The sequence below is a fragment of the Aulonocara stuartgranti genome (genome assembly GCF_965226115.1).
Source record: "Aulonocara stuartgranti genome assembly, chromosome: 20".
Taxonomy (NCBI): domain Eukaryota; kingdom Metazoa; phylum Chordata; class Actinopteri; order Cichliformes; family Cichlidae; genus Aulonocara; species Aulonocara stuartgranti.
This window is the reverse complement of record NC_138956.1, coordinates 31,592,273-31,609,116: the sequence shown is the minus strand read 5'-3', so window position 1 is coordinate 31,609,116 and position 16,844 is coordinate 31,592,273. Positions and strand designations below refer to the sequence as shown.

At 40.1% G+C, this 16,844-nt stretch overlaps 1 protein-coding gene across 2 annotated transcripts; it reads left to right on the top strand.

The window, feature by feature from the left end:
- The first annotated feature begins 9,767 nt into the window (after positions 1-9,767).
- Positions 9,768-15,480, top strand: cbln4 (cerebellin 4 precursor). 2 transcript variants are annotated; one of them, XM_082520255.1, is made up of 4 exons: positions 9,768-9,844; positions 10,420-10,815; positions 12,094-12,210; positions 15,239-15,480. In XM_082520255.1, the coding sequence occupies exons 2-4, from the start codon at positions 10,549-10,551 to the stop codon at positions 15,434-15,436; spliced, it is 582 nt and encodes a 193-aa protein (XP_082376381.1). In that variant the 5' UTR covers positions 9,768-9,844; positions 10,420-10,548; the 3' UTR covers positions 15,437-15,480. The 2 variants fall into 2 exon arrangements, with proteins under 2 accessions (XP_082376381.1, XP_082376380.1); XM_082520254.1 differs by lacking the exon at positions 9,768-9,844 and having other exon boundaries at positions 9,876-10,815.
- The last annotated feature ends 1,364 nt before the right edge of the window (positions 15,481-16,844 follow it).

The following is a 16,844-nucleotide window of genomic DNA, read 5'->3' as shown; positions in this document are numbered from 1 at the left end:
TTCCTCACGCCAGCCGGGACCTTGTTCGCCTGTCCGTTCGCCTGCCTTTTTTCTGGCGGCTGTGTGGTCGGAGGATGAGGAGGAGGTCTCTGTTTCTCCACCGGTTCCTGTTCCCTCGTCTAAAAGGAAGCGACGCCACCGTCACTCCTCTCCTCGGTCATCCGTTCAGCCTCACGCCTCGTCAGCTGGAAGGCCCGAGGAGCCCGTTCAGCCTCACGCCACGTCAGCTGGAGGGCCCGAGGAGCCCGTTCAGCCTCACGCCACGTCAGCTGGAGGGCCCGGGGAGCCCGTTCAGCTTCCTGTCTCCGCTGGAGGGTCCGAGGGGCCCGTTCAGCCTCCTGTCTCCGCTGGAGGGTCCGAGGAATCGCTTCAGCCACCTGTCTCCGCTGGAGGGTCCGAGGAATCGCTTCAGCCGTCTCTTCCTGCTGGAGGATCCGAGGGGCCCGTTCAGCCTCTTGCCTCGTCAGCTGGGGGTCCGGGAGGACCCAGCCAGCACATCCCAGTGTCTGCTGATGGTTCTGGCGAGGCCGTTCAGCCACCACCGGCTCCACCGCCTGGTCCGGCCCCCGAGTCTGCAGCTCCGCCTGGTCCGGCCTCCGAGTGTTCAGCTTCGTCTGCTCCTGAGGTCTCCATGCTGTCTGTTCCTGCACTTCCTGCACGTCCTGTCCGGCCTGCACGTCCTGCACATCTTGTCCGGCCTGCACGTCCTGCACATCTTGTCCGGCCTGCACGTTCTGTCCGGCCTGCTCGTCCTGCACGTCCTGTCCGGCCGATGACTGGACGTCATGGACGGCCCCCTGAACTACGTCGCCGTCGGTGCCTCCCGCCCGGCCGGCCTCCTGATCTGCTCCGTCGCCGTCGGTGCCTCCCGCCTGGCCGGCCTCCTGACCTGTTTTCTGGGCTCTTGGACCATCAGCCTCCGGGCCGCCCCCCTGACCTGCCCGGGTTTGGACTGTTGTGCCGTTAGCCTCCGGGCCGGCCCCCTGAACTTTTTTGAGACTATTGCCTGGGCCTCTGCGCCTTTCGTGAGCTCTTTTGTTTGTTTGCTTTTGGACTATGCCTGGGCCTTGGTGCTGTTGTTTTGGACTTTGTTCCTGTGTTTTGTTCTGTTGCTTTCCGGGCTCCATTGTTTGTTCGTGTGGTTTTTTTTTTTTTTTTTTTTCCTCTGGCTCCTTGTTTGGTTTTGTTTCGAGCCCTCCATCCTGTTTCCCCCGCCGCCCACCCTGGTTGGGTTGGTGGTTTTTTTTTTTTTTTTTTTTTTGGTGTTTTGTTTTGGGCTGTCTGGAAGCCAGCCCTTAAGGGGGGGGGGGGTACTGTTAGGATGCCTGGGTCGTTGACCCAGGGTTTTTGAGTTTATTATATTATTTATACTTTCTAGTCTTTGGTTTCTTTGAGTTCTGTCTTATGGTTTATGTCTCTGTCTTCTTTAGTTGCTCTGTCTCCCCTATCACCTGTATCCCCTTGTCTAGTTCGCGTCTCTGTGTGTCCTTAGTTCCTATATCCCCGTGTTCAGTCAGTGTTTGTGTCTGCCCTGGTCCCACGTCTCTGTTCCCTCTGTAGTGCCTGCATGTGAGTCTGTTATGTGTTTCCTGTTTTACTTTGAAGGTCTCTGTCTTATCTCAGTGTGTTCAGTTTACGCTTCCTTTTGTCTCGTCAGTTCTGATTTGCCCCAGCTGTGTTTCCCTCCTGTTATTCATTCCCTGATTGCTCCTTCTGTGTATTTAAGCCCTGTGTTTCTCTGTGTCCGTGTCGCGATCTACCGTTTATTTTGCTGTGTGTTTTGTCAATCTGCTGGTGTTAGTTTATTTTTGACCTTTTTCCAGTTACGTTATGTTTGAGTTCAGCATTAAAGCTGTTTTGGTTTAAGTTCTGTCTCCGGAGTCTGCACCTTGGGTCCTATTCCTGTTTGCACACAGCCGGTACCTAACACTGTTAAGGTTCTCAGTCATCCAGATTTAAGTGTCCCCCCCCACAGGGCTGTGATTGGGTAGAGGATCATTAGGGGGTCCATTGTCCCTCTTGGGGGGACACTCCCACAGGGCTTAAATCAAATACAATACAGTGAAAACATACATGGACAGAAAAGCTTACACACTATCAGTCATGTATTGACCTCCCCAGAGACCTGTGGGATCATCTTGACAGAAAACAAAACAAAAGCAGCCAACACCCAAATAAGAGCTTTGAATAACTATTCCTTAAGACTAAAAGAATGCTTGTTTAAAGGAGTTCAGGCTATGTTGAAGAATAAATGTCGTCATACCAAATATTGACTTTCAATCAATCTGTTTTTACCTTACACACTATATTTACACAGATGATTGCGCATGGGCCTATTTCCCATTTTCTTAGCAAAGTATAAAGAAATGGGGTGGCTCAAGACTTTTGCACAGCGCTGTAGAACTAAATTCTGTTTACAATATATAAATCTTAAATCCTGGTTTAAGCGAGGCACTCTTTACCTATGAACTCCTGTGGAGAAAGTTCATTAACAGGCGCCCGTGTGAAGGTGTTCATTATTCATTTTGTTGTTGCTGCTGCAACAACAAACAATTTGGCAACAGTTTTCTTTCAGAAAACAAAGCTTCACATTTGTTTGAGAGTCTGTAGTTTGTACTGCTTGAATCCCTCAGACCTACTTTCTCTCCTCTGACTGTTTCCACAGGAGGAGGCATTGTTACAGAGGTTTGTCCACTGGATCACGGTGACTTCCTCCGTGTTTGTGCACTGCGGTGACATGGTGTAAATCCATTTAAAATGTTAGCAGAGGCACATGCTGTGAAAATTTGTTTTGTGGTGCCATGTTGGACCGCAGTTCTATTTTGGGAAAGTTGAGTCTGAGTACGCCGCCTGTTTAATTGGCAGCAGAGGGAATAAAACAAATTCGCATTGGACCAAAAGTAAACTTGTTCAGGGTCACATCTCGGCGGCTTCTGTGTACCTGCCTAAAACTTTAAAGCTGCATTAATCAATACTTTATGTTAATACTGGATCAAATGACTTTCTAATGTGAAACGTGTCACTTATATCAGAAACCTTCTGAGAATTATCTCCAGAGGTTTTAAGGGCTTACATTGCGAGGAAAATGAGATGTGTGAGATCAGAGTAACAAGGGAGAGTACAGGTGTGTTTTAGATCAGGGTGGAAGCTATGATTATGTGCAAGCCTTTCTTATCAAGAGATTAAAAACTGTCTGCTGGCATACTAATCTGATAACCCATCCCCTTTTGCCCGACAACTTAGCCCCTGGGGACTGTGGCCAATGTTTGGGCTTCCAGTGCTGCCAGTGGATAGATTAAGACTTCCTGTTCTGAGTCATGGTTTATGAAAGCACAAACATTTATTTATTTAGTTATTTTTTTAAAAACTCATAGAAAAGGTGGTTCTAAGAAACTGAGAGGCTCTGTGTTGGCATATGGTAGACACTCCAACACGTTCTCACTATCAAAGCATAAAATTTTATGCTAGGTGACAAATCGTCGATATATTACGCTTCCGGGGACCCAACACGTCCCTATATTACGAGATCAGAAAAATGAGGAAACATGCAAACACTATCTAACGTCATTAAAGTGCTGGTTAAGGTTAGGGATCAGGTTAGGGTTAGGGCTGGAATACACGTGAATTACCATGGGAGCGTCATTCTACTGGATTTCATCCATAACCCGACGCGTAGAATAAGAAAGCGGCCGCGTCCACCTTTTGTGTTCCTCAGAAACGCCGCGGGACTTGACAAATCGTCATTATTTTACACCTCTGGACACTCTGAGCTGAACACTCACAAAGTATACCTAAAGTTTAGCCTGAATTATTGTCGGTCTTTCAGCAATGAAATCTTGTTGACTTCAATAAGACTTCAAAACAGTGATTGACAACGTGAACCTATTAGAGAAGCCTTACTGTTGTCACAAAGTGAGAAGCAGGGTCATTTTGTCATAGATTTCTATCATGCAATGTCATTTAGTTTGTTTCTTGGGTTATTTACTTGTTTTCTTATTACACTCAAACCCTTTAAGCATTTACTCTGTAAGTCATAACACACACACATCCAACATGATGGGGCTTTAACAGCTAAGTGCAATATAGTTTTTTAAAGAATTTCCGCTACCTAAATACACTTGAAAGAAAGGTGAACATTAAAAAAAACACAGAAACTAGCTCTGTGCAAATGGTAATAACAATAATTTCACTGTGGTGTTAAAAGGTTCTTGTTCTGCACCAAGAGGGACAAAAACTACGATTATAGGGTTGGGTTTTTATAATGATTAAGCAGCAGGCATCGCTGCTAATCAAAGTTATTTTTACACAAAAATTGTTGTATCCAATGAAAGCACATGAGGCAGGCACTCTTGAGTCACACGGCCTAAACAAATGCCTGCTAATGATCGAGAGATACATGCTTTGCATTTAATCACACTTTGATAAAAAAATAAGCGGTTTGAAAGTTGTTGTTTTTTTCTGCATGTTAAAAAAAAAAACCCACACACCTGAAAATCCAGGTTGATAATAGCATCCCACTTCTCCACGAAGGAGCAACCTGAAGACATTTCGCTTTAAGTTTACAAGGTTCAAGACTCAAAAGAGCACTGAATAGTGTGTCTGGCTGATATTGATTTGGAGACATATACTCCTAAATTGTTGATACAACCCCAGAAAAATATCCTTAGACAAATGTTAAAAGATTGCTGACAGATCCAGGCGGCCTCTGTTAGTGACTGACAGCTCAGATCCCTGATCGCCTCTGGCCTGCTCTCTGTTTTATTACTTTGAAAAGTGGCATATTTATGCTTAATTAGTTTTATATTATATGCAATGACAAATGAACATGAACTTTTCTGAAGAGTAACAAAGTGGTTCCTTGTGTGCGACAGGGCTGTTCAGAAGTGTCAATACAGTAGCTTAAATTCAGAGTACATTCACTCCTTTTAACGACTAATTAAGTTCCTTAGAGACATTTTTAAAGACCCACTGGTGGGACTTATTTTTTAAAATTTATTTTTCCATGTCTGATAATGTAACAATTTAAGTCCCCTATAGACAGCATTTGTTAAAAAGGAAACAATTGCTGTAGGGGACAGGTAAAATATTAATGTAATTTAACCCTATAATACCCTTTGTATCATATTTGCTACATTAGTTTCTGAGACCTCTATCTCATCAACAATATATATACTTGTAATAATTTCAAAATGTTATGGACAAAACTCTTCTTTGGCCTAAAATTAACAACGTTGTTAACAAAAAATTGCCAAAAACACCCAATGTATCAAATGCGATACAAAAAATGACGAAACGTTTCTCCCACTGAAAACGCTACATCCAGATGAACAGAATCAACCTTTTGGGATTTACTTACCTGGATGATTGAACATGCATAAAGACAAGGGTTAATAAACATCTCAGTTACAAAAATTTTCTGGCTATTTTTTGATGGCTGGGTCTTACAGGGTTAAGCATTTGTAGAGACATCTCATCTTTAGGGTGAGTTTAGTTGCACCGTGGTCTGCTGAAACTGATGAAAAGTGTTTTAGATTCGTCAGGTTTTTCTAACACTGAATTACTAAAGTTCATCTCTGCCTGACACTGATTTACAACATGACACGTTTGAGATAATGTTATATGTGTTCCATTGTGAAGGGCTTTTCACAGCAGGAGCACGGCCGTCACTACTGATGGGAACAGCAAGGTCAGACCCAGGTACTCTAATAGCTGCTGGTGATTCCCCCCCTCCAAACACGACTGAGTGAAAGACAAAGGCTGTATACAGTTATTTCCGAAAAATTGATTCTTTTTCCACAACATTTCCACATTCAAATGCTTCTTCAATCAAATTTACAATTATGTCCCAGCGAACAAAGAAGGGGCCTTGAGTCTCTTGACCTTGGAGGTCTTGGTTTTGTTCCGCTGGCAGAGACACTTGAAAAGATTTTTCGTGGATATCCAACAAAATATACAATAATTCATTTTCTCGAAAATAATTTAGAAATCATCGTGGCGAGAAAGTGAAAGAAGGATTATGAGAGCAATCATGAGTTCCACTTCTCATAAAAAGAAAAATTCTAATTCAAATAATTCACACTGGAGAGGTGACACAGACGTTTCGAACACAAATCTCTGAGAGAACATCCACACAGTCACTTGTGTGCACAGCCTGCGCAAAGATAGCTTCAGCTTTAAGCTCGGTGACTGGATGTTTACGTGAAGACTTTACCTTTGGCTTTGTATTTAAAGAAGTAGATATGTTCTGTGATCATTTAACCAGGAGACTTTTCATGCCGATCCAAACTATCGAAGTGATCCAACTGTGAGTCATGTGGCATTGCAAGAAAGACATATATTGAACATTTACTTCTAGATACAGGCCCACTCAAATTCATCCTCTGCTTTGCATCTCAGTGGCAAAGTTACCTGACAGCGTTAACCTATGTGGGAATGGAGAGTGCAAACTAGAGGAAGCTACTGTAACTCGTTAACTGTGTGTCACCGACATTTTTGTTTTATTCACAATGTGTAAACAGCTTCATAAACAGGGGGCGCTTTGAGGACACTTATGAGACAATAACACATCGGCTTATTTTTAATAAACTGTGTGAACTCGAAATTCCATTAACAAACAAGCTAACAGGTCTGCTTTAGTAAGCAGCCCACAAAATCATTAGCCCAGGGAGGTTTTCTTTTTTGTTTGTTTGCTTTTTTATGTCCTTTGCATAAATTCTTAATGGAATAAAAAGGAGGCGGATATGGATAGGATTTTATTGATGCCAATGCCATTATTCGTTTCAATTCTTTATTAAGAATTGAAAAGGGAGAGCATACAAGGCTTCCTGCAGAAACATCACTGCTGTTTCAGAACTATAGTCATTTATAAACACAGTTCCCAATTCTAGGTTCTAGTAAATGCAGTTTTTTTCTTCGCCGCAGCAGATCAGCTGACTCCATCTTACCTCATCCTCCTTTTGTCATACCAACCATCTGTGTGTCCTCCTGCACTACATCTTCTGTGTAATCTGCCTTTATCTAATCATCCTTTATCTAATATATGAACTGCCCATCTCAGCTATTCCTTTAACTTTGTTTCCAAACTGCTTAACCTGAGCTGACCCTCTGACATACTCATTTCCAATCCTGTTCGTCCATTGGTCATTCCCAATGAAAATCTTATGTTAACCCTTTAAAACTTGAACCATGGAATAACTGCCAGAAATCTTTAATTTTTTCATAATGAAGTGTTTGTTGAACCTTTAGACAAAATGTATAAAAAAATATATATCAAATTTTAATTTGCATGTATAAGTTTTAATTTGTATCACATTTGCTACATTAACCATATTTTTGCAATTTAGCTATTAAAAATCTGTCAAATTTATATCATTTTTTGATGATGCAGAAGTCTCAAAAACTCACAAAAACACGTATCAAATACGATATGCTTGGCTTTAAAGGGTTAATCCACTTGAATTAAAGATGAGAGTATGCACTTTCATCAAGTCTTTATTTTTTGACAACAAAATAGAGACCTATGACTTTAAATTAAAATTACATAAAGATTAAATTTAATTTAAAAAAATATGGCACCTAGGCAGCTGATCCGTCTCTGACAGTGTTATACATTCAGCATTTGTATTATTATTAATAATAGTTTGGGGAGAAAGTAGCATGAAATGGGATTTTTACAACATTCACATGCACAGATGTACTTTGAATATTTAGCTCACTGAAGCTTGACTATACACAGCACATTCTCTGACTTTATGCTGATCATTTGCATCTGCAGTTGCTTTTTTCATAATCTCTATAAAAAGATATACGAATATTTAGAACTGAGCAACAGAGTACAGAAAGTTTTCTGGTTTCTGTTTATACTCTGAGTTGACCAAACATGTTTAAGAAGGCTAATGAAGCTTTATTTTAATAAGTGCTTTTTTCATAATGTATCTACATTTGTTAACAGTGACTGTTGGTTAAAACACAAATCATTTGCCCAAATATCCTGCTGATAGACCGGAAGCCCTGAAATATTGGACAATGCCTCCAGAGACCAAACGATGTTTTCTTCATAATATGATGCACTGGAGTTGTATTTCACAGCTCTTTATTAAAATTTTCATCATGCTAAAGTAACCCGAAGCTCCTTTTAGTTCATAAATTCACTTCAGGTATTAATGGCTAAAGTTGGAGTCTCGGTCTGTCAACAGAAAATCCGCACAACTTTGCTGCCTAGTGAAAAATTTCAAAGGAAAGTGGTTCTTAGCACATTACACGCCATCCTCTCCCAGCTCTGCAAACTCCATTGCCATGGAAACATATTGACATGCACGACATTTGGCACGCAACCATTTGTCAGAGCTTGGTGATGACACAAATCTCACACAATGGCAGCTACTACTCAGGTTAGGGTAGTGATGTCCTCAGGTTGTCAAATGGACTGATGCCCCAAATGCCTGACAGGTAAAGACAGATTCATCTGCATTCACAGATCTACAGCTTTGAGTCCAGACAGCAAATATTTCAGTCCGTTTTCAGATTTAAAAAAAAAAACACGGTGTCACCATGCTCTTTTGTGTTGTAAAACTGTCCAAAACAAAACCAGATCATATTTTTTTTCCATTTGTTCCATTGGCAGAACAAATATTATGAATATCTGCTTTTTTCCATGTGCTTTGCACCTGAAATCTGTTAATGACAAGCTCTCAGCATGTTCTGTTTTTAAGCAGCATTATGTTAAACACTTGTCACCATATTGTCTATTAGAGCGGGCTGATTTGTGTCAGGGTTCAGCTCCATTTGGTTGTTGGATGCTTGCTTGATTTTACCATTTAATCATTTTTAACAGTGCAACCTTGTGATCTCTCGTTGTTCAGCCACAAAGATCAAAAAGCGGCTTTCATAAGCGAGGATTTAATGATAAAGCAAATGAAAGCCTAACACCAAATGTGCTTTTTAGAATTCAGGCTTATTTTCGTTTAATACACTGTCTACATCTTTCACTATCTAGCAATTGCACTGTGGTATATTGCAAGGCTACTGTCTGTAATGGTCTCAACTGATTCATTATCTGTATAGTACTTTATCCATGTAGCTAAATTAATCAGTTTGCAAAGCCTGACTTGACTTATGAACCCTCTCCTCAGAAAAATTTGAAACTAACTGAAACTCTAAGCGATTTATTGTTGACTTTTAAGGTGAAGCAAGCTCAATTAAAACTGAAAGAGACAGGCCATGTAACACTTTGTAAGTCAGAGGAAGGATGTTAAAATTGATCTGTTTTTTTATGGAGAGCATATAGTGACACAAGGACAGAGGTGACGTGCTCACATCTCTAATCTCTTGTCAATATTCTCTCAGGACACTTTGGGTGTCTTGTTGATTTAATGCAGCATACAAAGACAGACAAGTACAATTTTACATCAGATGATGCTGAGTGATAAATGTATGAAGCCTAAATCCTGTTATACCAAATCAAAACAGCCATTCAGCTCACAAGAGATGCAGGTAAAATTAGTGAAATTAAAGTAGAGGTCTGTAAGTAGGTGTGGAATGTTTTTGCCTTCCAGATCCAGAAATAAGTTGAATTTTTTTTATATATTTGTTTATTTTTTAATTTTAAAGCTGCAAGTAGTGAAGACAGTGCTGGATTCAAGAATGATAGCAACAACATAAAAGTCCCATCAATGACTTATGTGAAAGATCATAGTACCATGAGTCAAATTCAGCCCACCTGTGCAATGAGATTATGATGAGTCACCACATTACAGTGAAACCTGCAGCCGGAGTGGACAGGGAGATACCAGGGAAGTGAAACTCCTGCTTGGTGACAGATGCAGCGATGTACTTCCATCATAGAGTAATTTAAAACTGTGAAATCATCAGAAATATGTTTGGGGATAATTATTTAAGGAGTTTGTTTCTGGATCAGAGGAAAGGACCAGAGGAACTATCAATATATGTTCAGTGTCTGTTCAGTTTTCATCATTAATACGGTCATTTGTTGAATGTATACTTTGCTTTGTGGTTATTTAATGAGGAAATAGAGGAATGAAAGCTTTAGGGAATTTACGCAGCGACCGTTAATTATAACTTCTAGCACACGTGCGTGCGTAAAGTGGATGGCTGGGCGCGCACACAAGCAGCATATCACTGCGGAACAGATATTGTCAGACGCGTTATTTGGAGTGGGAGTGAAGGCTATGGACGATTTATCGACTGATCCCCTCACGCACTGGATGGTCTACTTTTTTCTGATCCACGAGCTTTTAATAAAGTCTACCTGAAAATGAGACGCATAGAAAACAATCGGTGATTTTCGTGTTTTTCAGGTTTTTTTTGTGGGGGGGTTTCTTCAAAAGAAGATTTAGACTTTAAAGGGATTCTGCTTTTTTGTTTGTGTTTCACTTGGATATGGCACATCTTTGGATCCAGTAAGCGAATTTTACAGCGTCAGACGCGTCTGCAGCGGGGGAGAGCAGTGGAGGGACACGGAAACTTGTGTGGTGCAGGAGACGGTCTCTGAATCTGCGCTGCCACAGTTGTCACAGACAGAGAAGAGCCATGGTTACTTCACTCCTACTGATGCTCAGCTGGACTGTGATCTCTGAGGTTGTGAGAGCTCAGAATGACACGGAACCGATCGTCCTGGAGGGCAAATGTCTCGTGGTCTGCGACTCTAATCCGGCAACGGACTGGAAGGCTTCATCCTCTCCGCTCGGCATCTCGGTGCGCGCCGCCAACTCCAAGGTGGCTTTCTCTGCAGTCCGGAGCAACAACCACGAACCGTCGGAAATGAGCAACAAAACAAGAATAATCTACTTCGATCAGGTTAGGACCGTTTTTTTTTTTTTTTCATGAACAACACTAATGACAAAAGTGGTTAAATATATATTAATAGCACTTTCAAAATCTTTCCTGTCTTTTCCATAAAATTTCCCTATGAACGAAGGTACTTGGGTCTATTGTTTTAGTACAAATATTTATCTTTAAGCCCAGTTTTGACTTTGACAGAACATGTTTGCAGCTTTAAGTATAGCTGCAGCTCAGTTTAGTTTGAAGCTGGTTTCTGGTGGCATCGGTTGGCATGTGGACACCGTTCAAGTGCACATAATCACACGCAAGCAGGCTTGAAAGTGACTGGATTATGTTTGAGGGCGGGCATCCTGCAGAGCCTGAACACGCACCCATCATTTTGCCTCAAGCTACCCCCGCCACGCACGCGCGCACTCGACTACGCGCGCCATCCACACATTCACCTACATAAATACACCCAAACAAATCAAGCAGCAGCGAAAACAACAAGAACTCGATTAGTCATGCATCGGTGGGCAGTGTAAGGTGTTTGTAACCATATCACACAACTGATCCTCTGCCCTCTCATTTACATGACATTACATAACGTGATCTTTTGGTGTCATACTGCACTACCAGAGATATGATTGGTGTGGATCATGCATGCTGTTGCCATGAAAGCAACCCATGTCAAAGGTCCTGGCTGAGTCTTAACAGGTGGAATTCAAGTGTATGACATTCTGCAGGAGCCTTTCATGCCTACAGCGATAACCCAGTCAAGTTCACATTCCATATTATTTTAAATATTCTATGTTTATATGACCGTAGGATGAAAATATCTCCTTCATATACCAGTGTGTTCATTTTGAATTGTTTTTAACATACAGAAGTAGCCAATGTTATTTCTACTGTTTGTATCTTAATAGAAATAGTTTCTCAGTCACTTTAAACCTGAACAAAAGAAATTCTCTTGTTTTTGTTGCTGCAAAGTGGAATTAATCTATAAAATCTGTTGTTGGGTTCCGGCTATCATCTAGTTTACGCATCACTTGTTTTTTTGTGGAGTTGGAAATTCACTTGCTAGGTTTAGGTCTCTCGAGAAGGAAGCCTGAATTAAATGTTTTTTGAAGTGTGTCACACTCACTTTGTGTCTGATCAGGAAAGCGACCTGGTAGCCACAACAGTGAAGTGTGCTTGGCTGATGTCCTATTTAAATATTTAATCCCAAAGCCCATTTGAAATTAAAACCTTTATTGAAGTGCTGAGTATATAAACACCTTTGTCGCATTCTTTGTTTCCTCCCTCCTTTCACAGGTTCTTGTGAATATAGGAAACTACTTCACATTTGAATCAGTATTTCTGTCCCCGAGGAAAGGAGTCTACAGTTTTAACTTCCACGTGATTAAAGTGTACCAGAGCCAAACCATACAGGTATCACTTTATGTTCATTTTACACATCTGTGCAGTTGACTCAATTGTAAAACCCCATTTCAGTGTCTGGCTGGGACAAAATATCTTTCTCTGGGACAATAAAGAAATTATTTGCGCAGGGAAGAACACCTTACTTCTGGAAAAGGGAAAACAATAAATTGCATTATTATTCCAATTTATTATTCGGACACTACCACTGACTCCAAATCCCATCACACAAAATCTCAATAGAAAAGCACTGGCACCAACTAATACTACGAACAACTACTAATGAAGGCAAGGTGGACCTAAAATTCATTTTAAGATAATTATTTCTATTTACTTATTTATTTAATAGATTTTTGCATGTAATCTGCAATAGAAAACATTCAGCGACATTTGAAAAAAAAAATGCTGTCTCACTATCAATTGATTGGATTAATTGTTTTATTCCATGAATCACCACCACCGCATTTCCACACCCACACACATTAAACAAAAAGCACAAACACCTCATACTGATATGACTTGAAAAAATGTGTTAGGTTAAAGGTTTGAATAAACCTGCTCGATGCCAAGGTTATATTTTCGGTGACTAACTAACGAGAATTTCATTTGAATTTAAAATGACCATGTTGAAATATAATGGCTTAAAATACAATTACCTCTGCAAATATTTAATTGTACAAATGCCAAAGTTCATCCGCCTTGATAAGAATATTAAGTAGCTAAAGTGGAAAAAAAAAATGAACTAGGAAGGTGATATGCATCATTGCTGCTCTTGGTTTTCTCAGATACACGTGCTACATTCCCATGTCAGTGCATTTGTTTCACTAGTATCATGAGCCTTTGTATTGCCTCAGTTTGAAGCTTCTTAATAAGTAATTTGCTGTCAAATTCTGATTTTAGGTTAATCTGGATCACACTATCTCACCTAGTGATTCCTCCATTAAAGTATTATGATGAAGATGATTTTAAGGGAGAGATTTTATCCCCATCAGCACACATGATTTTCTTTGGTGCGATAACAATTTTTTGGAGGATTCTGATAGGCAAAATTCATGTGTCTATGAGCACATCTGTAACCAATTTGCTTGATGTTCCTTTGCCCCCAGCGATGCTGCTTAGAACAGAAAACAGGAAACTAGTGCAGCATTTCTTCCCCCTTACAATTTTGGTTGTTTGAGAGTTAGTAACACCCGAGTTTGCATTACTGGCAAGCCAGCGTTCTTGTAAAAGCAAAAGAAAAATTAATGTTGCTAAAAGTTTTGTTTTTCTAATTTGAACATTTTTAATGTTTTACTCCTTTATTTCATTACTTTGAAGAGTAATTGTCTCTTTTTGAGTTTTGGTGGGGTATTTGATACCTTTTACTTTTTCAATAGAGCACTACAGAGAATTTTCCTTATATAAAGTGCTTTGCCAGTTGTCAGTGTATGGATGAGTAGTAACGTAACTTCTCTCAGAACCTGTAGACTGCTTTTATGTCAGAACAATATGATGTTAATTCTGGCTCTCTGATGCCTCATTTAATAAGTCTTCCACTCCAATAGAGTGACAACAGTGAGCAACAATAGCAAATGTTACCTTGGAAATGAAGTCTACTAATCATCAACTAGCGCAAAACAGACTCAACTAAATTGTAGCTAGCAGACTGTAGCGTCCTTGCTTATTGAAACTGTTGCTTGAAAACCTCCTCACGAAATAACGAACTAGCGTTTACATTTAAGTAGAAACGCTAGTTGGCTAGCTTCTAAAATGATCTCGTCACTTAACAAATTAGTATTTTAATCAGGTTCACTTATACATTATATCAAAGCTGTGCAATATTACGTTGACACAAAGTACAGATAAGCTATACAGATAAAAGTATTGGACCAGACCTCTTAATAGTGTTTTCACTGCCATTGTCACAAGTGTATACAATCAAACACATAGCCGTGCAGACTGCCTTTACAAACATTTGCCAAAGAATGAGTCGTTCTACAGAATTCACTGAATTTGAATACTGCGATAGGATGCCGCTGTGGAAAAAGGTAAGTTTGTGAAAAAATTTCCCTCCAAGATATTCCACAATCATCTTTAAGTGGCATTATTAAAAAGTGGAAGCATTTAGGAATCACAACAAACCATTTAAATGACTGAGTTATAATGGTGCCTAAAAGCCACCAACACACTGACTCAGTAACTGCAGAGTTTCAAACCTCGTCTGGCATTAAAATCTGCCGGGCATCCGTTGGGCATCTTTCTTCGCCTTTAGACAATAATTCTGATGGCAAAAGAGCCAAACGGGACAGCCAAAAGGGGGAAAAAAAAAAAATCTGCGGGGAGCTTTGTGGTATGGGTTTCCAGGGCTGAGCCGCTCCTGTAGGTGTAATGTGTAGGTAGCCCTCTAATCTCACTAATCAGCATATATCTGCCATAATTAGCATCTTCATATTTAAAGACGACTGACCACAGACAATCAATGACATTCAGTGGCATTGAGTGATAATTGGTGAAAGAACTGCTGTCAGTGCAAAGCAGACCAGTCCCAAGCTAAACTCTAGAAGAAAGTCAGCTTTTAAATAAAGTTAACTTTATTTAACTTTGCAACAGTTCCTTGATGGTTGCAGCAACTACCATTAACACAAAAATGATAGTGCTGATTGACACATGACGAGGTGCTAAAAACATTAGAGGATAAAGCGATCCAAAAGGCAAAGTGCTCCTAAAGTCAATTTTGCACTGTTTGTTAGCCACTGTAGCTACCTTATAAAACACATGCAGATATAATCTCATGTACATCTCAATGTTGCCTTTAAAAAATATTCACTGCTGCAAAAGGGGTTAAAAAAAAAAGGAGAAAAGACTTTATATTCCTCCCTCTTCCACTCTGTACACAGTAAGTGCACTTAAGTGTTTGTATAGTGGGTTTAACATTACCGTCTCCATGTAAGAGGTCAAGTGACATAATTACAAATAAGAAATAAACTATGCTGACCCACATCTTAGATTCCATTTTTCCTGCTGTACTCTTGCTAATTGTTACTTCTGTTGGATCATCCAGGTGAACTTGATGTTGAATGGGAAACCAGTCATCTCTGCCTTTGCGGGTGACAAAGATGTAACTCGCGAGGCAGCCACTAATGGAGTTCTGCTCTATCTTGAAAAAGAGGACAAAGTCTACCTAAAGCTGGAGAAAGGAAACCTAGTTGGTGGATGGCAATACTCAACATTTTCTGGCTTTCTTGTGTTTCCTCTGTAAAAAAGAAAAAAACAAAAGAAAAAAGAAAAAAAAAAAGAAAAGAAGATTGTAAGCTTACTGACTTCTTCATAATGTGTTGTCACAGTATAATCAAAACATTGCTGCTGCATCAGTTGGATCTTGCCAAAATGTTGAAAAATGATAGATGGAAATGGATCCCAACATAGAGAGGAAAATAAGACTTTGGAAATGGTTCACGTTCGCTGGAAGTGCTGTGTCCCCGTCCAGATGAAAGAGAGACTTGAAATGTTCCCTATCGCTACTGTATGTTCCTGTCACTCAAGCAGCCTCAGAGAGGAACACTAAAACATCTCAAAAGTACTTTTCAGACTTTCACTTGTCGGAATATGTTTAGCATACTGATGTTTTTTCCCATGACAGCGGTTGCATTCAAAGACATCTGCCTTTTGAGAGTAAACCGTATGCCTGTTACCTGTGTAGCTTGTCATCAACCAAGTATTTGTATTGCTAAGTAATGGGGAATGTCTTTTCTGGACCAAATTGTTCCAGGATACGTGAGGGATAGCAGTAATGTAGGTCACCGATTGCCTAAAACAATGCTATTGGAAATTCCTTAATCAAACAAAGTAATTTAAAATTGATTTAAAAATTGCTGAAGTGGCCACAAGCCACATCACCTCGCAGGCTTAACCTTCAGAATTTTACTAAACGAGGCCCACGAACACAGAAAATTACCACAAAGGGCTTTAAATTACCATGAAGAGAAAAAGATCAAATGATCCACAAAGACATGCAGCTAAACCACAGTAGCACAAAAAGATACAAAATGAGCACAAAACATACAAATAAACAAAAACAAACTGATTGAAAGGACACACAAAGAAAATGTGAGGAGTCTGCTTTCAGTCGGATCTCATTCCTGGCACATTGACGCTCAAGTTGTGAGACAAGTACAGGGTGTCCTTTGGTGTAGTGACTCATCAGGTCACAGGGGCTTGTTTAAAAGTGAAACCATGATGTTTTTCTATACCTAACTGAGTTTTGGTAGCTAAACTTAATCGATCAACAAGCGAAAACAGAATAAAACACATTTGTCAGGGAAATATGATTCATGCCAACTGTTTTAATAGGACACTTTCTTCTCCGTGTTCAGTTACGCCGGGCAGTCAGACTTATTTCAGGTAGGAATTTGGCTTTCAACCACAATGAAAGCAAGACAAATCTAATAAAACAATTCTTTTGCATTAATCTTTTTGCTGTGAAGCTCTCCTTTTGTTTGGTGGTATTTTGCTTTTGACCCTCTGTAGAAGCCAAAAGTTTCGTGCTGTTTATTTCAGCACAAGCTTAAATTAAGAAACGAGAGCTTTTAGTCAACAATAGGAAGAAGTAAAAGTCCTTAAAGGTTTCTTTAGGTGAGTCAGCAGAAGGACCATTAATGATTGCTTTC